Below are 24710 nucleotides of genomic sequence, written 5' to 3'. Positions count from 1 at the left end.
GAAGAAAGCATATATGTCTACTGCCCTCTGAAATTGTAGAAATAGCATACAAGTCCCAGATGAACATGACAAGTCATGTGTCTTTTGGAATCCTTCATTATTTCACCATTTCACTCCAGCCTATGTCTTCCTTATGTGAGGTATAATATATACATAAAATGGAATTTAAATGCAGTTTCAAACTTCTTTTTAAACATTCTTTTACTTATATTAATAACAAGTAATAGGAAATTATTTCTGACCATGGCCAGGATCCTAGATAAAAATGATAAATTTTGGCCAGGCATTTTTATTCAAGGCCCATCAAGCAAGAAGAAATATTCCCTTGGCCTACTTACCTACCTACTTATTAGTTTAACTTTTCAGTGGGGGGAAAACAAAGACTCTGGTAGCAATGTGAAAACAAGTTTATTGTGGTACAGATGAAGAAGGTAACATACTCACATGTATACATTAGACTATATATCAGAGTATATGTTAATATCTTGGAGCTATTTTATAGCAACATTGCTACTCCAGGGTATACTCTAGTGTGTGTGTGTGTGTGTGTGTGTGTGTGTGTGTGTGTGTGTGTGTGTGATGTCATAGATTCCTGAATAATCTCATAATCAACAAAACCACTCATGAAAGAACAGGGAAAGCTTAGAGGGATTTTGGGTTAAGATAGAACACAAAAATCCCACCCAACTTTATAAGCCAAACACAAACAAGAATAATTCTGATAAAAAACAGTACAGTACCATTTTTTAAAACATACATTTTCTTATAAGCAAATACTACAATAAAATATAGCTCTTTCTTTAAAAGTGAGTGGGTATCTTAAGTGTAGTGAATTGTTATGGTTATTGACTTCTGAAGACAAGAACAAAATGCACAAAGACTGGGGACAATGATACAATTAGAACTTTCAGGCCAGAGCCAGAGGGGAAACTGAGGGAAGAGGCTTCAAGGAGTCTGCAAAGAACTGCAACCTGATCTCTAGATCATGTTGTGCTAAGGTACTCAATGTTGAGCTTCTGTTTCTTGGGGGTGGAAAATATTAATATGGCTGAAGAATGTCACATATGAGTCAACATTATTGTCATGTGAAAGTCTTTCCTTTCAATTGTTTGTTTACCAATTGTGCATACTTTAATTCCCATTTTGGTAAAATACAAAATAGCAGAGCAGAAAAATTTCAGAAAAGTATAGCCAAAACATTTTTGCTACAAATACACCCACTTTGGGAATAACAAAGTAATCCTCAGAGAAATAAATTAATGACAAATCGCAGCTGGCCTTCTAATACAGTGCTGAATCAATGTCTTCAGTAAACCCTAGTACACTTGATTTTTGTTTTTGTGTACCAAACTTTCATAACCTCAAGTGGGTTCTCAGGAAATGTCTTTGAGTATTTATATGAGAATAAGATGTCTATAGAATTGCATTGATTTATCCTTAGGAACTGGAAAAGGGGCTTGCTTTTGCAGCTTCTTCATAGCCTGTTCATAGGGCCATTTTATCTAGTAATGGACCTAAGTCAAACTGATTTGGAACACTTAAATTTGTTCAGCCTCTTATCTCACTGTCACTTCCATCCACAGCAAGGTAGATGTCAGGACTTTTCCTACCTGTTTGTAAATGATATTTTTTTCTTTTAAGTGTTGCCTCTTTTTTCATTTTGACAATTATTTATTTGTGGAGAGGAAGCTTAAAATTAGTGTGATACATCCTCAGCTTCTTGGCATGGTGAGACTGGTCCCATTCACCTCCAAGCTTGAGGCTTCCTGAACTACAGCCAAGTTGGCATATTCAAAGGCTAAGGAGAGTATGAAATCTTAAGGGTTTTTGTGGGCTTTTCTACAAAATGAGGATTTTCCCCCTGATGTTAACATAAAAGTAATATTGACCCTGTATAAAAATTTCAAAATGTGCAGAAAGTTAGATTTGATCAGTACAAACTGATCATGCACGGGAGGGTCCCATTGAATCTCCCTAATATTTGCAACTAATAGATGTTAATATAAAAAAAGAAAGAAAGAAACTAGAGAAAATAAAATTTAACAGTCACAACCTTGAGATACTATCACCACTAAAAGTTTGTGTGAGGGTCCTTCCAAGCATCTTTGGTTCATGTTATCAACCGAATAAACAACAAAATAAACAGTATCTTATAAATGTTTCTGTTATGCCCCCTCCATGAAACAAACGTCTGTCAAAGATCTCTCTCACCCTGCAGTTGCCCAATCCTTTGAATGTGCTTATGCTGACACACTTTAATGTAATCAAGTTTATTTCCAGAGGAAAAATGTTTAAAGAAGATAGGCCAAGAATACATCTTGGTTGAGTTAGCAGAGATTTCTATTGTGGTGTCCCCCCAAATGTGACTCATGATTGCTTAGAAAGAGTTCAACTTAACCTGATAAAGAGGTACTCAGTGAATGTAGTACACCATAGAATAGGATAGAACAGAGAACTGACTCTGATCATGCAAACCGCTATAAGCAAACACCTGTTATGTTTTAGTTAAAAGTGAGGTATTAATGTGATTATATGTGTCCTTGTCCTTTTTTTCTGTAAACAATAAAACATGTTGGGTGAATAAAATATATTTGTAAGGCAGGGATATATTTCTTACTGTTTAACAATGATCTGATGAAGACATATTCTCTACAGTCTTCTTAGGAGAATCTTCCACAGTCATAAAACTATGTGAGCATCATTTCTCTCTACTGTACTTTTGAATTTTAACAGTGCCTGCTGGAAAAATTAAATGATATTCCATTTTAACGATGCTTTCGTTAACATAAAATGTATTAAGATATGGGAGTAACAGTGACTATTTAACATTTAATTTCCAGAAATGAATACCAACTATTAACAGTATCGGTGTTGCCAGGAATGGGAACTCATTGTGCATTCTTTTAATCTGGCATTACTGTTCCACTCTTCATCTTTTTTCATAATAAAAATTGAAGATTTATTTCATACTGAGATCTACGGCTTCAGGGTGTATCAGAAAGTCTACACAGCAGCCCCTGCTTACACATGCAATAGTTACATTGTGAATCAACGTCATTCTCACCTACATTAATGCCTGCACGCATGAAATTTATATTTAGTGTGAATTTTTAGAGGAAACTGAAAAATTTTAATCTTTTTTTTTTTTTAGTTAGTATTTTCAACTCAGTACATTTCCCCAAAGCCAGCAGGGTATACCTAATGATGGTATGAATCATATGCCCTTATTAGAAATATAGAAGCTTTATGAAAATCCAAAGTTCTTCTTAAAGGAGCTATTAAAGTTTTGCTCACAAATTGCCAAAAATTAATTATCTGTGCTGTGTTTGAAAGAATTATAGATGCCTTAATACAGCATTGATACAAGTAAAATCTCATGAAAGGAAAACCTACAAGCTTTGTCCTCTGAGAAAGGCTAAGAAGTTGTTGCCTTGATGTACTATATTCAAGTGTTTCTAAAGCACAGGTTGATCGAAGTTTTCCAATTTGTCTTCTGATAGTAGTCTCGGTATTATTTGTTTGTGCAGATGAAGGCAGTGAAGTGGAAAGTGAAATGGATGAAGAACTGGATGACTCTTCAGAGCCTCAAGCCAAAAGAGAGAAAACAGAGCTGAGCCAGGCGTTCCCAGTGGGCTGCATGCAGCCTGTTCTTGAGAGCAGTGTGCAACCAAGCCTCCTGAATCCAATTCACAGCGAGCACATCGTCACAAGTACTCAGACTATCAGGCAGTGCAGCGCCACGGGAAACACCTACACTGCAGTCTAAAGAATATTAAAGTGTATTTTTCCAGCTTACATTAACCCTGTTGATATTGGGCTTAAGTTGAAAATTTAATAAGCCTGAAGGTCGACTGTTGTCAAATTCTCTCTGTGCTGAACATTACCTTTTTGGAGTTGTGAAATGGAATGGGTGTATGTATTTTGCCAGGTCTTTTTTTTTTTTTAACCAAATTATTTGTCTCTTAATAATAAGAGGTTTTTTTTCTCTTAGTTTCAGGTGTCAAGAAGGATTTTTACAACACTTAATGTCAATGTTTTTGTTTTCTTATAATTAAACAGTAATTTACATTTTTGTAGCTTAAATATTTTATTGTTGATTGTTAGTCTTGGTGTATGATTTCATGTGTAAGTTTTTTAATTAGATGCACTTCTGTGAAATATCAAAAGAAATGAATTTCTTTGATTTACACTGGAGGCATGCCCATTTGGCAGCAGATGCATCAAATTTGCTTTTGAAAGGTGCTTTTTATTGGACAGAACCATAAGACACTATTTTGATAACATTTTGGAGTACAGAAAGAGAATACAGAGCATTTTTATTATAGTGCTAGAGGGTTGGGAAGGTCATCTATTTTTCTCTGAAGAAAAATTGAGCTGTGCATTTATCAGTTCAGAGTAAATGACAGAATTGCAAGAGATTATGCTAATATGTACATAATTTATGTACATAATTATTAGACCATGTTAACAATGCAAGTTTCCATGAGACATTGAATTTTAACCATTATTTGCACCCCAGTCCCTCTGTTTAAAGACTACTGATTCTGTATTTGGGGCCACTACATAAGTGTGTTCTGCTGTTAAGTGGGGCTGTGATAGTTAGATACTGACGCTGATAAAATGACTTGACTTTTTTTTTTTTTTTAAGTGTACATGCTACTTATGCTGAGCTGGACATACAGGAAACTATTCCATTTGGATGACTTTCTTTTATTCCAGGTCTTTTTTCTAATAGTAGTTCAATATGCTGCTATTATAAAAGAAAATTTATAGAATGCAAGGAATGTAGCAACCTGCATATCGTTATTTCCTTCAAAAATACTTCCTGGTTTCTAAAGTATGTGGATTTAAATTTTAAACAGAACCTGAAGGCAGTGTAACTGGCACACCTCACCGTTACTTATCCCCAATTCTGTAGGATTTGGATAGGTGGCTGGATGGATCATTGCCATTGAAGAATGTACATCAGGGATCATCGTACCTCGGCTATTACATGGTGCCTTAAAACAGAACTGAAGCTAAGGTTTAGTAAGGTTTATTTTGTTCATGTGAATAACTCTTCAATCCATTTGACAAAGTGTGCCTGTCATTTTCAGATTCCTGAAGTAAGGACAGGTTACATGTTCTTCAAAGGAAATTTAGAGAAAATGAAGCAAAACAAAAAGACAAAAATCAGTTTCCCTCTGAGTGACCGTGAACCTATTTTTTATTCTTAGAGTTGACTATTACTTGATTACAGATCAGATTGCTTAAGGGTATGGAATAGCAGGCTAGTTTTAATACCAACTTGTTACATAAAATCATATGTTTTAGACCATTCTTATTTAGTTACAATTCTAGAAAGTTACAAAATAAGCAGGTACTTATTGAAGTGCATCTTTTCAGTCTAAATGTTTGTCCGTGTGTCTAGGTGTCTGTGTGTTCACATGCACACGAGTGCCCATGGGGCAGGAGTCTGCTACAAAGTCAGAAGGTGAGTTCCTAGAGAGCATGCACCCATCCCCATTTTAATTTTCATGAAAAGCCAAGGTTCTTTTAAGCACTCAAATTATTACCAGCAACAGAAAAGGCACATCCTTTTATTTTAAATAGTTACAAAATACTAATCAGCAAACACTGATAAATAACTAATTAAATAAAGCCAAAAGAAAAAGGAAAGCACAAAATGATTTAAAGATTACTAATGAAAACTATATTGTATTGGGGAGGGGGGGTTGGGAAGAAGAGGGTGAGCCAATCTATAAAGTTAAACATACCAAATGGCTTCTCAGGTAACATACAGTGTATTTGAGCTGTTGTTGCTTGATTGCCTCAGACTATTTTAAGTTCAACTGTGTTTCTTAAGCAAATTTTCAATGTTTTAAATATAATTTTTTAAATTGATTCAAATTTTGTATTTTACAACATAATTATATATTTGAAAGTCTTCACTAACACCCTAGCATCACCTTCATCTAAACATCATTCAAATGATCATCCCCCTTTTTCCTCCCCAAAAGGCAATGAATATGCATCTCACACACACACTTGAACAAACACACACACACACACATACACATACGCATAGTAGAAAAAAGAAGTCATAAGCTTCTAAAAACTATATATCTCTTTCATTGTGCATTAGGATATTTACACATAAAATTAAAATCAAAAAAGGAAAAAACACTCTTCATTTTGGCTCTCCTTTCTGAGTTTTTTCAGTTTCCTGTCCCTACCCACTATCCCCTGAGTGGTATTACATTTGTATTGGACCAAATGTATTTACTGGTTTCATCTTGTTTATTGAATGACTTTAAATGTATTTATTATCATTGTTCTTTTAATTTAATGTTGGTTATATTTGTATCACTAGAGGATTCTGATAATAATGGACAAATTTAGATTCATGAGACTTGGGGGATTGGGGACCCTCTAGGATTCAACATTTCTTCCAATTGTTCATGGTTTGTTCTAAATTAGAGCAGATTAGAAATTGATAAATATCACTGTATTTGAAATTGACTCAATAAAAATGTTCTGATCTCCTTTAGGAATACTTAGAAATATTAATCCTTCGTGGCCAGTGTAGATTGTTGTGATCAATACACAAAAGACACCTACCTATGGTTCACTCTACTTCCAGTTATTTGTAGTCCACAGTACAACATGCACACATGCTCACACATTTTCATTAATGTTGAATTTAAAATGTTTTAGAAAATTAAAACTATAATTTATATATTAGAGCCAATTGGAGCAATCACATTTGTTGTAATTATTGAAATTGTTATTTTCATTCATTGGAACTGTGACTTTTCTAAATAATATAAGCCACTAATACCCTCATAATAAATTTATTAACAAGTGACACAAGTACACATTCTAAGGACTTATTGGTGTTTCTTGGCATTGTAATCATACATAAGTCATGAGATATATGACTTATATATAAGCCTTGTGCTATACTTTCAAAGAGGAAGACTATAAGGAAGGTATGTTAATTACTTTGAAGTCTTGGAAAAGATATTTCCATATGACAGGATTGAGTATCATGGCTATAGTGTGGTCTTTCATACACTTTGAGGATTACACCAAAGGATTTGCATTTATAAAACCAGTGAACAATAGGATGGAATGGGTGAACCATTGGAACATAGGGCCCAATTCTCAGTTTTTTCTTCGAGTTTTCTGATCACTTTTCAGGATTTTCATCCAAACTATGTTTGGACTGACTGTACAAGTCTTACTGCCTTTTCAGAAACCTGCTTTCCTTTTTGTGCTTTTTCTTGTACTGTATAGCACGGTTCATGCACCTCTCTTTAGATGGTGTACTTTAAAAACAAAAGTAAAATTTCAAAAATGGTTTTATCACTGCATACCTAAAATTAGTAGTGTGCAACATTGACTGCCTTTGATTTGTAGTAGACAAGTTAAAAGGAACACATTCTTGTAGAATGCTATAAGTCATTCAGGAATGAATATGGTTTCAGTGCCGTAATCATGGACCTTTTTACATGAATACCCTGTCTAGAAATACTAAATGCATTTTCAAATTTAAAAAAAATCATTCAGATAATATATTTGAAATGTCTAAAATAATGCTGTGCTTGAAACATTAGTGTAAGAGAAAAAAAAAAGTTTGTCACTGTGATGTTGGTCCTCCCTGTGTGGACACAAGTAGAAAGTTAAAAACTTGGCAAGTCACCTTTGTGTTCAATATGAGGCAGTGGTTATATATAATAAATTGACTTTGTTATAACCTCTCCCCCTCCCCAAATTCTTTGGAGAAATAACAACTATCTAAAAGTTGAAGTCAAAGCTTTTGTGATCTGTATGAATGTACCAGAACATGGGGGAGGAGGATCAGCATGCAGTGCTCTTGAAAATGGGGCTTGTCACTAGATCAGAGCAGCCTCCATGTGTATGGTTAGAACAAATCAATTTAATGGAATCCTAGTATTTCTGCAAGTTTGGTGATTTTTAAAAACTGGAATAGAAGCATTAATTCAGTGCTTAGTTCTAGTATTAGAAAACCCCTTTGATGTAATGCCTTGTATTAACCCTTTGAGCATTGTAAGATATACAATGGGGGACAAAAGCCTTTCAGATCATTTATTTAGACTTAGACCGGTAAAATATACTCTATATCCAAATGTCTAATTATGCTGTTTTTTTTTAAAGGGGGGGTAGGAAGAGAAAGTGTTTCCATGCTGAAACACTTGCATTTTATATACAACTCCTAATTTTCCTTCAAGAGGGCTTGATATATTTATTCCCAAATATTCACTGCCATCTAAGTAAGTGTACTGTTTACAGAAAAAGAAATCAACTTTTCTAGCATCACATCATGACGCTCTAGAAAAGGAGGGCAAATACATGGGCCTGTGTAGACCTATGTCATAACTGATTTCTGCACATTGAAGGTACCTAGATTGCCTTTAAAAGGTATGATAAAGAAAGGGTTACATTTCTTCTTTTTTCCCAAAACAAAAGATCTCATTTATTTAGCTTTAGAAAATACAAGTGTAAGTGAAGCCTTAGGAAGAAATGAGTTCAAGTGAATATACAAACTCTGAACTCTCTGGGGGCAGTCAGGCTATTTGGATTTGCATCACTCATAAAATATTGTTTGGGAATTCATACAGGGCATAATTTTATCCATGCTCCAAAACTTTAATACTTTGTCAGGAAAAAAAAAAACATGTAGAGATAGAATGGAGAGCAAAGCACTTAATTTTAAGCTCATCTGTCAAAAGACTCTATGACTACTGATTCTGATATCTAAGTATCAGTCTGCTTACATCATTACTGATTGGTTCAAGGGAATCTCTTTGCACACTTGCTCCCCTTTGTCCCCAGCGTGATCAAACAGGAGAGCAGTGTTGTCTGCAGATGTGCTTGCGCAGCCCTAGCTGGGCGCAAGTAAGAGTGTAACCTATTCTGATGTCTGGTGAAAAGACATCCATAGCATAGTGCAAGTATGCCGTAAACGTTGCTTTTTAGGCAGTTTAGGAAGTTACACCATGCAAATTACTCGTGTGTTAACATGCAATACTCAAAGGGTTTTAATTTAACTCTCTTCTTTTGAATTCTTCATGATGATTTACTGTAAATGCTTCTCAGTTTGCATGCCTTGATCATTGCTGCTAGTGATTTTATGTGCCAGTAGACCTGAGTTTAGTTTACCAATTTTACTTAATTAAATAGTAAAAGCCACTTACAAAGTGACTGCCTAGGATATGTTTTTCCTTTTGTTTAAAGTAATTGGTAATGATGTCTTTTTTTTTTAATGTGATTTGTCTCTTTTATTTGGTTCTGATATTTAACTCTTTTTTCCCTCTTTCCTTTGTTTTTAAAATAAATTATACTGTTGGGATTGGAAGCCCTGAGTAATGAAATATTTGGTAAGAATTGTCTATGTAGCTCAATAATGAGGGCAACAAATCTTTGTTAGAAGAATTTTGATTCTAAGAGGAAATAAAAAATAAAAAACTCTCATTGACTGCTGATAACCAAGTAAATTTTTCCTTCAATTGATTAGTAGTTCTGAACAAATGATTGCCTTGTTTAAACCTGCTAAACACAATTTTAAATGACCCAATAAAGGAGGTATTGAATTTTATTCGTTTAAAAAGCATCTTTTGTACCAAAGCAAATTTTTTTCTCTATTCATCTCCATCATCAATTTGGACCTATGGTGGTGACCAATGCGTTGGTTACAGAAACTTTAAGTGAGTGCCTTGAGAAAACTTGGAAATTTGTGCCTGAGGTGGTAAACTTTTAATTAGGTTAATTGTAGTGCTTACCAATCAGTAATTCTACTATCACTCAGGGCTTTCGTACCTTCTAGGTAAAACTTCTTTCATTGTGTTTTTTTAAGATACTGTATTTTTTTTTAAGTGCCATCATTTAAATTTCACTTAGTAAGTGGCAGATTCCATTATTCAGTCCCACAAGCACAGAAACATAGTAACACTAGGATATATTTGAACATTTATTTTACAATCGACTGAATATATTATGTAAATGAGGTAAGCAACTTTTGTAGAGATTGTATGTGTGAGATAATGTAATGTTCTTTTCCAGTTTTTGGACTACAGTTGAATAAACTTTTTAATTATTTAAAAACATCTTTACCGAATAACATGTGATGGTTTTTTGTATAATGTATTTGATTTTGTAAATACGTATTTCCTGATGTGATTTTTGTGAGAAATGCTAAATCTTTTAGTATATCATGTCCTCTCAAAATTGGCAGGAGCTAAATAATAGTTTGTGGGCGATTTGTATTGTGTACTGTACAATAACTGGGGAACTTTTATAATTATAAAAATATATATTAACTTTTAGTGTGTTGTTTAAACAAATGACTGGAACATACTAAAGATATTAGTAGGATTTTTCTGAATATTTCAGACTTGAACTCAGGCTAGCTTTCTTGTGTTTTTCAAAACAAAATGGTGTCTTGTCTTTTAAAATCAATAAATTTGTTTCCTTGTTACAAACCCACTTGAAATGGCTTGATTCTTTTTCCCCCTCAATCATTGCCAGGAAGCTTCTGCTACACTATCTCATCTGAAGGGTAGGATCTATGTCATTCATTAGCCTGAAACAAAATTAAGTTGTTTTCCTTTTTTGTGTCAAATGAAATTGGCAATATTTACACATGAACAGCACAAAAAGTAAAAACAAAATTATAAGCCCAGCAGGGTATAAATCTTACCCTCAAAGAAGATTAGTGATTGAGTGCTGTTTAATTTCAGAAGCTGTCAGCATCTCCATTGTAGTTCCAGATTTTTGGATGTTCATAATTTGTTTGTTTTATGTCATTTCACATTGATATTTGGCACCCAAATTCCTTGCTTAAGTTGAAATGACTTATTCAAATTTGCTTTAATACGCTTAAGATAACCTGCCCATTTTTTTTCTTTCTTTTTAAAATATATACAGGAAAATTCACTCTTTGGTGTACATTCCTGTGAATATTGTAACCACCACCACAATCAAATTTAAAATTAACTTTTTAATGTGCATATATATAACTTTTTTCAGATAATAACGTAGAGAATATAGACTAGCAAATTCAGGGAGTTTCTATAGAAGAAAGAAATTCAAGGCAGAAAAATACCCTTTGGGGGTCTTCCAACATGGTACTTTGACATATTTTAAAATTATCTCTAAAACTAAAACATGGACATCTTAGCTGTGAATGTCCAAATTTATTCCAGCGTATTTGGATATTTAACCCCAGTTAATTTAGAAATGTACCCAAATAATGCACTTAGTGAATAAAGATGGACGGAATTATAGTGACTAGTAGAGACAAGACTAGACTGGAAAGGAAATGAAGGTGTTCTATTTGAGCATTTTTATGTTGTAGCCATGACCACTTGTGAGATATTTGGAACTTTTACACAAAAAATAGTTTCTACTTTCTCACTTTATTTTTGAACTTGGTGTCTCTGGGAAATGTAAAGTCTTTCAAGTATCTTGTAACTGGTGCATTTACTTCTTCGTTACAGTACTCTTCCTGCCACAGGGCAATACTTAAAAATAGCCTGCTACCAGAGAAATGTAACATTTTTATTAATTGGTCCTATTGAATCTACCAAATATTTTCCCTTCATTTTGGTCTAAAAGTAATGTAGATTTTTTTCTCTGAAAATACAAGTTGAAGGTATTTATTAAGACCATGGTGTACACATGGGTGCCATCATCATAATCACAACCTTAAAGAAGGTAAACATTTAGATGAATGTGGAAGAGCCTGTCAGATGGATTCAAATTGGAATCATTAAACCCATGACTGCAATTTGTGTGTATGCCCCTGTTTCTGCAAAGAAATTTCATGTTTCATCACATATTTGAATGTATGTGCAACCCAAAGCTAAAATTTTCTAGAATGTTACTATTAAAATTTAAACTTAGGTTTATAAAGTAGCAAGTCTAGAAATAGCATATTAATAATTATTAATAGCACATTGATTCTTTATTGTCAATAGTGAATAATAATAATAATAAACCCAAAGTATTTTTATCTTAAAAAATTATACTTTATTGAATTAAAAAAAGCTGTTGTAGGGCCTTTGAAAAATTCTAAAACCATTTGCTCTCAATTTTTATATTCAGGTTGAAATGCATTAGTAAGAATGCCAATCAAAGTCAAGATGGCAAAATGCAGTTGTAGCTTCTGAAGATTTAATTGATTTCAAATTTCTTCACTTAGGACTGTATCCACTCATGACAAGAAATAGATAGCACACTCCTACAAGAATTGAGGAAAGCTTAATGGGCTATTCATCAGAATGTGTAGAGGGTTAAAGGAATTATTTTTTTCTTCAGTGATAATATGTATTCAATACTGGCTCTGTTCATATAAAATATAGAGAAAAGCTGGGTAAGTAGTCTTACCAGTCTTATATAACTGCTATAGACCCCAGTTCCCAAGTTAATCACCACCTTAGTAACTTAGTAACTTAGTAACTACATCTTACTAGTTCCTCTACCCATTACATGTTTTTCCTCTCTTCCAGGGTGTCCTTGATAGGTTCTTTACATGATAAGGTGACTCAACCCTCCATTCCTTAGAATCTTGTCTTTATTAGATTAGTGTGATTTTCCATTGAAGTGCAACTCAGACAACTTGAGAGGACATATGGCAGACTTAGTCCTCCTTGCCCCATTTATAAAGTAATAACTCAATTTCTTTCTCATAACCTAAGTCAACCATCCAGTCATAGGAGTGACTTCCTTCTCTACCTTCCTTCTCTTCCTTCTCAAGCTCATGAGGAGCCCATTATAGCCAAGCAATTTTTATAAGATTAACATTCTGATTTAATGAAGTTGTGACTTAGTTTCCAAATGGAAACATTTTACCTTACACCCTGAAACTTCCAAAGGCACTAAGCTCCATTTTTGAGGCCTGGTGTAATAGAGGGCTATTCCCATCTCTATACCTTGAGGACCCAGGAATTCTGGCTGTGAGAGAAACAGCGCCAACTATTGACTGATGTCTACAGTCTCCCAGCCAGCTCCACAGCTGAACTCTCAGCAGTTTGCCCACATTCTCTAGAGTAAGCTGCTTCTGTGTGATGAGGCCCCCAAGACCCCTAAGTTCTGTGGTGACCACCCACATCCCTTTACTATCTAATTTGTTCTCTAATCAGAAATAATGTTGTATGCATCATGTTCATGAATAAATACATATACCCACAGGAATCATGGAGAAGGAAAATCCATACCTGGAATAGTTATTTCTGTAAGGGAGGTGCTTCTTCTTCTATGGTGGAAAAAGATCCTGTGTCATAAACATAAAAAGCGCCCCCACTAGGAAATGGTCACATTGGGAGGCCTAGCATTAGTTTCTGGTGTGGGCAAGCTGACACTCAGCCTCTCAGCAATAGCAGTTGCCCTCTCAGCCTTGGTGAGGGGAAGTCTGCTGTGGAGCTCCTGCCATGGCCACTTTGTATGTGGGCACTTTAAGTGGGTCCTGAAAGTGGATGAGGAAAGATGCTGACCATCATCCTCAGGCCCTGTGTCTGGTTATGAGTCTTTTCTGTGGTGGATACTTTCTGGTGAGCACTGACATGGGATACAAATATCTACATTTGGGGGTCCCTTCTGAGAGATCTGACCACACTGCCCATCACATCCCCTTGTCACAATCTTACAGTCATGTTTCCTTCAAATTCCTGACCAATCAGTCACTAGCCACTATTGTGAATAAATTTTAATCTGCACATCGGTCATCACCACTCCTCTGTAAGGAGAACTAAAAGAGGGAAATCATGAAGTTCTGAGGACTTCACTCAGAGGAGTTTTCTTCACCTCCCGGGCCACACCCAAGTGGGACTGGAAGGCAGCATTTGCCACATAAATGACTCCAGTTGAGCCCAGCTTGAATTGCTAAGCCAAAGAACAGTGAAAGAGGAATAAGGCATTTCTATTTGAGTTTCCAGCTTCATGGGGCAATTTAAGGGATCTTAAAGTAATTAACATTTTCCTGGCTTGGAGGCAAATACAATGATGGCTGAGTGGAAAATGAGGTATGTTTTCTAAGAAGTGGCTGTAAGAGACAGTATATCAAAGTTGATTAAGACATAGTTTTAGAAAAGTTAAATCTAGGTTTGCACCGGTAACTAGCTTTGTGATCTCCCTGGCTAAGTTGAGTGGTACACACTGATAAGGCTCTACAGTATCTCCTAGTTACTCAGCAGGTGCTTCACATTAGGTAAACTCTCAGTAGTGCTCACTATTGTGGTGAACTGCTTCTATTACTCACCAAACAAAAGAGTGGGAGCTTCCTTGTCACCCACCAATTAATATCCTATCAGATGGGCTCTTCTTGCCAATTCTAGGCAGAAATTGTACTAGTGTAGAGCCTGGTCAACTTAACTAGGGTAGTATTTACCTGTGACTAATCTGTGCCATCGAAGTGTATCATTGATAAGAAAAAGAAAAAAAGAAAGACAAGTTATCTTCAGATGAACTCAACAAAGAAGAATTTTACTTTCCCATTCGACCATTTTGGGCTTCCCAGAAGGTAAAAATATTTCCTCTCGATGCACAGATGCTTCTGAGCCTTTCTTTTATGCATTCAAAAAATAACCACCAAGTCTCCCAGAGTTTCTTCTAAATATTCCAGACACCCCGACAACAGTTTGGGGATAGACTGTCTTTGCTTCTCTCTGTAAACTATTTTTATAGTCAGCTCAGCTGTCTTTTAAACTTGCTTCGCCTTTACAGTCAGCTTTCCTGAATCTTGCAGCATGTATTGTCTGTGTTAGAGGTTGTACATTGGGCCAGAAGAGTCCTGGTTAGCTTATGTAGTGTTATACCATGAAGAACTTTTGAATTTTTTGGTGTTTGTGTTTTTTCTTTTTTAATTTGCTGTCATTTAAAAAAATAACTGTTCTGGAAGGTCTCACAGTGAATGTGTTTAAATAAAATCTGGTTTTCTGATTTTTTTTTCATTTTTCTTTTTAGAAAAACCAAGGGATCTGGCAACACTGAACATACATGCCCTCATGGCAGTATTCTGGAACCAGAGAGGACAGGTTTGAAAGCATGGGTTGGCCCCTCCACACCTCGTTGAATCTAATTGCTACTTTGAAGCCCTCTCTTACTTGTCTCAGTCTGTAGGTGTTTGAGCTTTAACTCATAGTTGACATTCTTTTGACACAGGGACTTTTGATATAATTTGTTATCCATCTAGGGAACAAGGACTGAGGAGTGGTTCTTACCTGCAGCACAGAGATGGGAATGGAAGCCAGAGTGTGTTCTCTCTGGTGCCTATCACCTTCTCAGGTAACAGATGGCATCTGCCATACTGGCATCATGGGAAGAGAACCCCAGCCTCTGAGTTGTGAACTTTAAGCTGCAAAATTAGAGGAAGCACCAGCCCCTCCCCAGAGCACTCAGGTGCTTGCATCCAGCTGCAGTATGAGCTGTTGAAAAGTGGCAACTTTTGTTGGTCAGGAGAGCACCATCCTCCCCCTGGATCTGAGTTCTAAGCTTCAGTTAGCGACATATAAAATCAATGCCCTTGAGCCTTATTTTCTTCACTTCCCAGGATGGACTACCTTAAGGCAGGAATGGAAGAGTTTATAGGTATGGTTTTCCCAATATCCTAGTAAACTCTGTTCTGCAGAAGGGCAACAGCCTTCGGGGAATTTGTCTGGAACAAATTAGACCTTACTTCTCATCTCTTTACATTCTTCCTATTCCACATAGCCCATTACTGCTGCAGTGTGGTGATTGACAAATGTTTGCTGGTTGTTTGACTTTGCTATAGTTTTATATACACACATATATACATTTATATATATATGCACATAAATATTACATATAAATTTATATATATATGTAAATCTGGCAATCAATCTACAACTTTTGTTTCTTTAGTTACTTATGTAATATGAGGAAAGGGAGAATACCAATCTACCTGTTGGCACCTACGTAATGTCTTATTGATGCTTCCTTAAAACAAGAAAGCAGGGTGTATCTTTAAGAAAAGATATCATATTAGTATTATAAAAGATAGAGGATAAGACAAGACTATAGCAAGAGTTTACACATGGAAACAAAGATCTCTAAGCAAGGACTACTATCTCATGATTATTGTTGGATTTTTTTAATTGAGTCTTTTCACACAAAGCCTAAAGACATCTGGTAAAAAATATTTCAGACAGAACCCACTGAGACAGTGTCCTTCTGTTTTGTGGAAAAGATGTAAAGGAGGTGTCAAATTAGCATGCTTAATTTCTTACAAATGGGATTGCCATTTTCAAAAATCTTATGTCTTGTCTAGTGGAACGGGATGCTGCATAACAAAGTTGACAAAGTTCAGGAAAAAAATATTCAAGGCACTAGGATAATGAACAGGAGACTGCCATGAAGAACTTTCAGAAAAGAAAATTTCTTAGAAATCTGGAAAGCTCAAGGCAGAAGAAAGAATTGTATTTATCCTATCTGTTCGTTGTGATGCTGCTATTCCTGGCCTGCATGGTTTAACAGTTGGTCCCTGATTCTCTCCAGGACTTAAGAACTGAACTGTGTTTGAATTTTATGGAACATCATCCCTGAAGAGAAAGTCCAATATTGGGTGTCATGTACCAGGTACTGACCCAAGATTGTTCCGTAAACTACTGTATTTGGCTGTTGAATTGTTCACTGTGCGACATATAATTTTTTTTTTTAGAGAGAGAGAGAGAGAGAGAGAGAGAATTTTTAATATTTATTTATTTTTTTAGTTCTCGGCGGACACAACATCTTTGTTGGTATGTGATGCTGAGGATCGAACCCGGGCCGCACGCATACCAGGTGAGCGCGCTACCGCTTGAGCCACATCCCCAGCCCGCAACATATAATTCATGAGATTTATCTTCATTACCCAATGGCATTGGTTGCTCACCTGTGAGGGTAAGAGGATTTAGACTGAAGGACTCCTGACACAGTAGCTTCCCTGTGCTGATGAGGCCTATTTTTTTATCTGCTTATTGCTAGCCCTGAGATTGGAAAGGACCTCATTCATGACTGGGCCTAGGGGATAAAATCTTTGCCAGCTAATCCTCTGATAGGGGATTAATATCCAAAATATATAAAGACACCATAAAACTCAGTGTCAAAAATCCCTCAAATAACCCAATCAATAAATGGGCAAGGAACTAAACTTAAAACTTCTCAAAAGCAGAAATACAAATTACCAAGAAATATATTTTATTTATTTTTTTATTAGTTGCTCATGACAATACAATTATCTTGACATAGTCAACATCTCTAGCACTTGGAAAAATGCTAATCAGTACTACACTAAGATTTCATCTCATTCTAGTCAGAATGGCCATTATCAAGAATACAAATAATAATAAATTCTGGTGAGGGTGTGGAGAAAAAGGCATACTCTTACATTGTTGGTGTGCCCTCAAGTTAGTAGCACCACTCTGGAAAGCAGTGTGGAGGTTCCCCCGCCACCCCCGCCACCCCCCCCAAAAAAAAAACAACTAAGAATGGGAGCACCTTATGACCCAGTTATCCCACTTCTTGTTATTCATCCAAAAGATCCAATAGCAGCATACAATAGTGATACAGCCACATCAATTCTTATAGCAGCACAATGCACAACAGCTAAAATATCAAATCAACCCAGATGCCCATCAATAGATGAATGTATTAAGAAAATATGGTATATAAACACAATGGATTATTAGCCATCAATAAGAATGAAATAATGGCCTTTGCCAGTAAATGGGTGGAAATGAAGAATACCATGCTAAATGAAATAAGCCAGACTGAGAACATCAAAGGTGGAATGTTTTTTCTCCTATATGGAAGCTAGAGCAGAGTAAGGCAAAGAAGGCAGAAGGGGAGGGGATTGGATATCATGAAGATATGGAGAAGATCTGTGGAGTAGAAGGAAAAATGAGAGGGAGGAAGAAAGGGAAAGGGGAAGATACATGGAATGAATTTAACAAAATCACTTTATAGTACATATAAAGAGACCAAAGAAAATTTCACTTTCATATATATGTAGAAGAAAGGAAGTTTAAGAAAGTAGAGGAAGTAGAATAGGGGGAGGGGGAGGGGAAGAAAAGGGGGGAGTGGGAATTGAAATCAAATTCCTTGTATGTATGATTTTGTCAAAATGAACCTAATTACTATAATTATGATACAGTAATAAAAATATATTTCATATCTTAAAAGACAAAACTATATTGCCTAGTGATGTTGCAGCCTCTCTCTTTTTGCAAGTGCACCCACCCTATAATATTCTCCCAGGGTCAAAATTGCCTGAGGATGTTTTTCTCAGAACATGTTCCATCGTTAAGCAGTACACAACTGTAATATATCTGATAAAGAACTTTTATTCAAAAGAGAGAAAAAGCTCTCAAAACTTAAGTTGTTTGTTGTTGAAAGTTTATGTGCTTAGCACTTAACAACTTTTAACATTAAATAGATATTTGAGTGATATTTATCTGATCTCTATCCCTTTGTAATTCCAAACTTCATGATCCCAGGGACCTCTCTATCTTAAACACTATAGAATTCCCAATGTGTAACACAATGTTTAACATGAATTTAATCAATGAATATTTGTTGAATGGATTAAGGCATCAATTCTCTTATGATTATACCTAGCATTTGTACAATGTAAGTTTGTTTCTGCTACTACAAATAATTTTAGTAACTCTTCTTGAACATTTATCTATGTATTTATATTATTTCTTCCATACACATCTATTCTCCACGTAAGATTATAGAAGTTAAATTTTGGGGCCAATCCATTGCATAATTTCAAGTCTTTGGAACTTATTGCTAACTCTACTATGAAAGCTTGAGCCAACTTATAATTCTTTCAACTCACTAGAAGTCTAACAACTGAAAAAAAATGTAAAAACATCTTATGCCTGCTGCACAGGAGGAGAAAGAGCTCACCATGAGATTTCTATGTAATATGGTATATAAGTTTTACTTTTGATCCATTACTTTATCATTTTATTCTCTGATTTTTATTATATAATACATATTTCCCACACTTTGCCAAAATTTTAGAAGTTTTCTCAATTTGATAGGTAAAAATAATACATATATTAGGAGCTAAATTGTGTTCCCTCCAAAAATTGTTGAGGTTCTAACCCCTAGTACCTGCAAATGTGACCTAACATGGAAATAGGATGTTTGCTAGTAAGTATAATCAAGTGAAGATGAGTTAATTACAGGGATCCCTTATCCAGTATAAAAGGGTGTTCTTTTAAGAAGAAGGCTGTTTAGCACACAAGTGTGTACACACACCCACAGACATGAGGAAAATACAATGGGATGACAGTAGGGGCTGCAGTGCAGCTGCCAGCCAAGGGGGACCAAGAATTGTCAGCCAACATCAGAGGTCAGGAACAGATCGAGAGAGTTCTGCACAGCTTCAGAGGAGCGTGACCCTGCTGACACTTGGATTATGCATCTCTTGGCTCCAGAACTGTAGGACAGTAAATTTCTGTTATTCTAAGGTAATAGTTTATAGAAATTCATTGTAGCCATCCTAAGACTCTAATCCAGTAGTCTTCCATTGTCTGCAATTCTCATTTCCTAGGTTTTAGTTCTCAAGGTCAACTTCAGTCTGAAAAGTTCTCAAGGTCAATTTCAGTCTGAAATTATTGAACGGTAAATCCAGAAATAAACCTTCCAGATGTGTTTAACTGTGATCCATTATGAACATCATGATTGAATCTTGAGCTGTCCTTCTCCCCTGTCCAAGATATGGATTATCCCTTGTGCAGCATATCCTAGCTGCAAATTCTACTCTCCTTTTCATCACTTGACAGCTGTCTCAGTTATCAGAACCACTGTTGTGGTGTCTCTGTGCTGGTGTTCAAGTAACCCTTATTTTATTTAATAATGGGCCCAAAGCCTGAGAGTAGTGATGCTGGAAATTTGAATATGTCAAAGAGTTGCTGTAAAGTATCTTTCAGTGAGAAAGCAAAAGTTCTTGACTTAAGAAGGAAAGAGAAAAATCATTCTTTGAAGTTGCTTTTATAACTGAGTTCAGTTTATGGGCTGTGAAACTTGTATCCGCTACACTAAAATTTTGGGGTTGAAGCAATGACCCAATAGTCCTGTAAAAGTCAGACCTTTCTCTCTGAAATTCAGCACATTTCACAAGTTCCCGTTTACTCACCATTTGGATGTTAGATTTATGAGGATGCCTGAACAAATTAAATAATTTCTTTTATGGCATCAAGACAAGCAGGAGCTGGGGTGCTGGCCCTGTGGTCTCCTTGCTGAGATTGAAAGAATAACCAATAGGAAGCACAGGTGGGAAAATGGCCACCAGATTCCTGTCATCTCAATTGCCTGAAAAGGGGCTTCTGTCTGCTTTATTGGGAGCAACTGCTTAGTGGTAGCCAAGCTTGCTTTTTAAATTTGACTCTATGCATTTGTTTCATTCAACCTAAAAATGGATTTCAATACAAATATTCTAGTAGAGCAAGATCTATTTTAACACCACTCCCCCAACATTCTACCAAGCAAAGGTAAAAATAATAGGAAATGTGTATGACCCATGACTCATGATTCCTTAGACTCAGTGTAATACCCTTTGGACTGATTCATATAACAAAATTCTGAAACATTGAAGTAGTAACCCTAGTACAGCTGTAGAGGAGCAAGAGTTATGTGTATACAGGGGAAAGTTATTCTAAAAGGGATGTTAATTTATGAGGAAGCCAAGAGAGCTCAGGTAAGGTGTGCGCTTGGTACTGAACTGACTTGTTCAATCACTAACACTCCTTCTTTGATATTTCTTCTCTAAAAACACCACAAAAGTCATGATATCTGGGTATTCTTCCTGTTTGTATTTGTTCAACTGAATGAAATGCAATTAGAGTTGAGCTGATGAAACATTCACAAGAAGAACTAGGGCTTGGTTGGCCATGATGGAAGAGTAAATGTGTTCTGTGAGGGTGCCTTCTGACTTCTTGCTTCCTGGTGGGTGATATAAAAAGCATATGTTAACTCATTTAATTATCCAGCAACTCTATGGGATGGTTTCTATTAGTAATCCCTATTTTGGAGGGACATAGTATCTGTCAAATGCTATTTTAAGCCCCTGCTGTGGGTAACTGCTTACTGCCTGAGGTGGGCATGGTGGCATGGATTTCATTCTGGAAATAGCTACCCAAAGATCAAGTCCTGGCTCCATATGCTTCTTTGAAATAGCCTTTAGTGGTTTATCTGTGCCAAGGAAAGAGAATATTGTGGAAATCAAGCCTTTCTGACTGATCTCTCAGGGAGACTCCGTGGTACCACCAATGATATAATTATGGAGAACAAGTAAAGGGTCGGACTTTTCTAGTCCAAAGTCTGTCCTCCATTCCTATGCTACCTGCTAACTATGTAGCCAGTTTCATCATCTGTAAAATTGGTATAATAACAGTACCACAATAAAAGGATAGTTTGAGGATTTATTTATTTTTTTTCTGAAGAGAGCATTTATCAAATTGTTTTATTAGACCAGCATAATTTGAATACCAAAATATGACGCAAGAATTACAAGAAAGAAAAATTCTAGATGATTCAACCTTTTTAAAACATAAAATTCTAAATGAAATATTATCAAGTTGAATCCATCCAAATATTTAAAAAATGATGATCACTCCATGTTGATTTTTATCCAGATATCAAGGTTATGTTAAGGGGCAATGATAATTTTAACTGTGGAATCAATGTAATTTTCAAAGACTACATAAGAGGAAAATATAAACATCTCATATTTGATAAAATTTAATATCCATTCCTGATTCAAAACTATCATTAAGGTATTAGAAAATAACATGTAAATTTGAAAATTAGAATCCATAATGTTTATAGCAAATTTAAAACTTAACAGTAATATATTGAAAGCTATTTCCCTAAAATCCTAGGTTTATAACAAGGATCTCTCCTATGAACTTTTTTTGGAGGGTACCAGGGATTGAACTCAGGGGTAGCAGACTAAAGAGCCACAACCCCACCCTATTTTGTGTTTTATTTAGAGATAGGATCTCACTGAGTTGCTTAGTGCCTCACTTTTGCTGAGACTGGCTTTGAACTCACCATCCTCCTGCCTCAGCCTCCTGCAATATTAGCCTTTTTTAAATTGGTTTTATTTTTTAAATACATGACAGTGGAATGCATCACAATTCTTATTACACATATAGAACAATTTTTCATATCTCTGTTTATATATAAAGTATGTTCACATCAATTCATGTATTCATACATGTACTTTGGATAATGATGTCTATCACATTCCACTATCCTTGCTAATCCCCTGCCCCCTCTCTTTCCCTCCCACCCTCTTCCCTATGTAGAATTCATCTATTCCTCCCATAATGACCCAATGAACTGTAAGGGAGCCTAAGGCCACTTGTAGGAGGATTGCAGCCCTTACCCATGTCCTGGTAATGTCAGAGGTGAGGACTTGATTGCTCATTGCCATGGTTATGTTAAGGGGCAATGATAATTTTCTGGGGTCCCAGTTGCTCCTTTTTGACTGATTAGCTAATGATTTTTGATTTTAGAATACTTGCCAGATATAGTAACAAAAACTTACATATTAACGTAATTATCCCAACAACCCTATGAGATAGTTTCTATTATTAATTCTTAATTTGTGGATATGAAAACTAGCTGACTTAAGATGCTGAGTAATAAAACCAGACTCTGGCCCTAGGCAATAGGTTCCAAGGACTGTGCTGATAAATTCAATGGGTTTCTGTGCAAGGGTTTCCAACTAGGGATGTGTTTACCCCCTAGGAGATGTTTGGCAACATCCAGAGACATTTTAGTGTGTCATAATTGAAGGTTTTTGATGGTGGGACACAGAACATGACACCCCAAAGCACGGGGTTTTGACATGCTGTGTACTTTGAACTGAGGAGACTGAAAGGCTCAGAAGCTACCCTGATTTTCTCCTGCCTTCCTGTCTCTGTCCCTCAATCTGGCCCAAAGCAAGTCATGAAAACCAGAATTGCTCTTTCCCACTGTAGATCATGAAAACTAGAACCCTAACCTAAACCTAAAGCAGTGAGAGGGGCATTCTCTCCCTTCTTTCTTGAAAACCATTTTTTTAACCTCTTTTTGAAAATATGGCCTCCCCGCTTTTCTCCTCTGTCTTGCATTTCACCTTTTGACAAACTTCTCTACTACCAGATGAAGGGGTGACCAGCTGCACAGATTTAGACAGTCAGGTGGAAACTATCAGGAATTGTCACTTTGGCTTCTGAGAAATAAGGCCATAGGCCAGCTGCACAGGTCTGTGACTGAATGGGAGCCCAGGTCTTGTCATAGGGCAGCCTGGTGCTGGGATTCCAGGTGCCATTAGCCAGTAGCACTTGCTCTTAGGGAATAGCAGGTGGGCTGGGTACTGGACAGAACCTAGGCTGGTGTTCCCCTAACTTCTGAGGCCAACTTGGAAATCAGTCCTGCATGGAATACCTTTGCAGGTGCTCGGGACCGCTGACAAAGGAGAGGCAAAACCCAAAGGAGTGTGATCTAGTAGTTTGCTTCACCATTTGCATAATCATTTGTATATACATTTACTTGCTCAATAATAATGTTTATTCCCCCAATAAACATAAAATATAAAATACTTCTGAGGGTGCCTTTTAAATCCATGGAACCCACAGGTTTGTCTTATCCAAGTGCATGCTCCTTTTCCTTCCATGTCCCTGGATATTTAGCATGTGAACAAATAAACAAAACTGGAAATTTTTGCTAGCTTCATTCACCCTAATTTAGCTACTAGGGAGTGATGGAGAATGGAACCAAGATGTATAGATTCATATCTAGCATGGAAAGAGGAAACAATATGAAATTAGAAATACAAGTTCCCCATAAGAAACAGATCATAGTAAATTATAGGGACATTATGAAACAATTTCACCGAACTTTCATTTTGCTCATGTTCTACACAATAAGTTCCTTTTGTTTGGAGAATTAATGAATACCTTGTGAACTACAGAGATTAGTTAGCTAGATTTATTAAAATGGAATAGCCTGATGCTAAACACCTTAGGATCTTATCAGGAAAACAAAACATTTTTTGTTTTCCTGATAAGATCCTAAGAAATAAGTCCATTCTCAAAGATGTACTGTCTATCTTAACCTCTTAAAATACAAATTCTGTTTTGTGATCTTAATGTAGTCTGAAGCTGATCTTAATTTTCATGGTGTAAAAGAAGAACTTAAAGCAAACTTGAATGTTTCTCTTTTCACGTCTGGGGACTCCCTCTACTTTAAGAACAGTACCATCAATGTTATGTGACAACTCTGATAACTCCTCCAAGTTAAATGCAGCTGTGGCCCAGTATTTTAGTTCTAGTGTGTTTCTATGCACATGCATTTGATGTTATTGTTTGTACAGCCAAGGTCTCTTTTCAATTCACCCACACAACACCCATGTCTTTTGTCTCATTGTCCTTCGACCTGAATTAAATCCTTCTGAATTTCCTTTAGTGCAGAAATGTAATGTTTTAAATCACTTTGAAATTGCAAACATACAAAATAATGTATGTTCATTTTCCAGAAATCTGGAAAATATGGGACAATCCAAAAAGAGAGCAAAGCACCATTCAGATTGCTACTATTGAGAGAGCACCATTAAAAAATATTACGTGCATTTATACATTATGTGCATACAACACACACACGCACAACATGCACACATTAAGAATGTGTACATAATGAATTCTTAGTAC

General features: G+C 36.0%; 1 protein-coding gene across 1 annotated transcript in view; it reads left to right on the top strand.

Annotated features, from left to right (window-relative positions):
* The window catches only part of Rfx3 (regulatory factor X3), a 305603-nt gene extending 301806 nt beyond the window's left edge, over positions 1–3797 (top strand). Inside the window, exon 18 of the mRNA XM_077797836.1 lies at positions 3528–3797. Coding sequence (XP_077653962.1) covers positions 3528–3766 — 239 coding nt within the window. The 3' untranslated portion in view covers positions 3767–3797. The remainder of the gene's footprint in view (positions 1–3527) is intronic.
* The last annotated feature ends 20913 nt before the right edge of the window (positions 3798–24710 follow it).

This window comes from Urocitellus parryii, chromosome 4 (genome assembly GCF_045843805.1).
Source record: "Urocitellus parryii isolate mUroPar1 chromosome 4, mUroPar1.hap1, whole genome shotgun sequence".
In the NCBI taxonomy this organism is placed as follows: domain Eukaryota; kingdom Metazoa; phylum Chordata; class Mammalia; order Rodentia; family Sciuridae; genus Urocitellus; species Urocitellus parryii.
The sequence above is the reverse complement of the archived record's forward strand: the minus strand, read 5'-3'. Positions and strand labels throughout refer to the sequence as shown.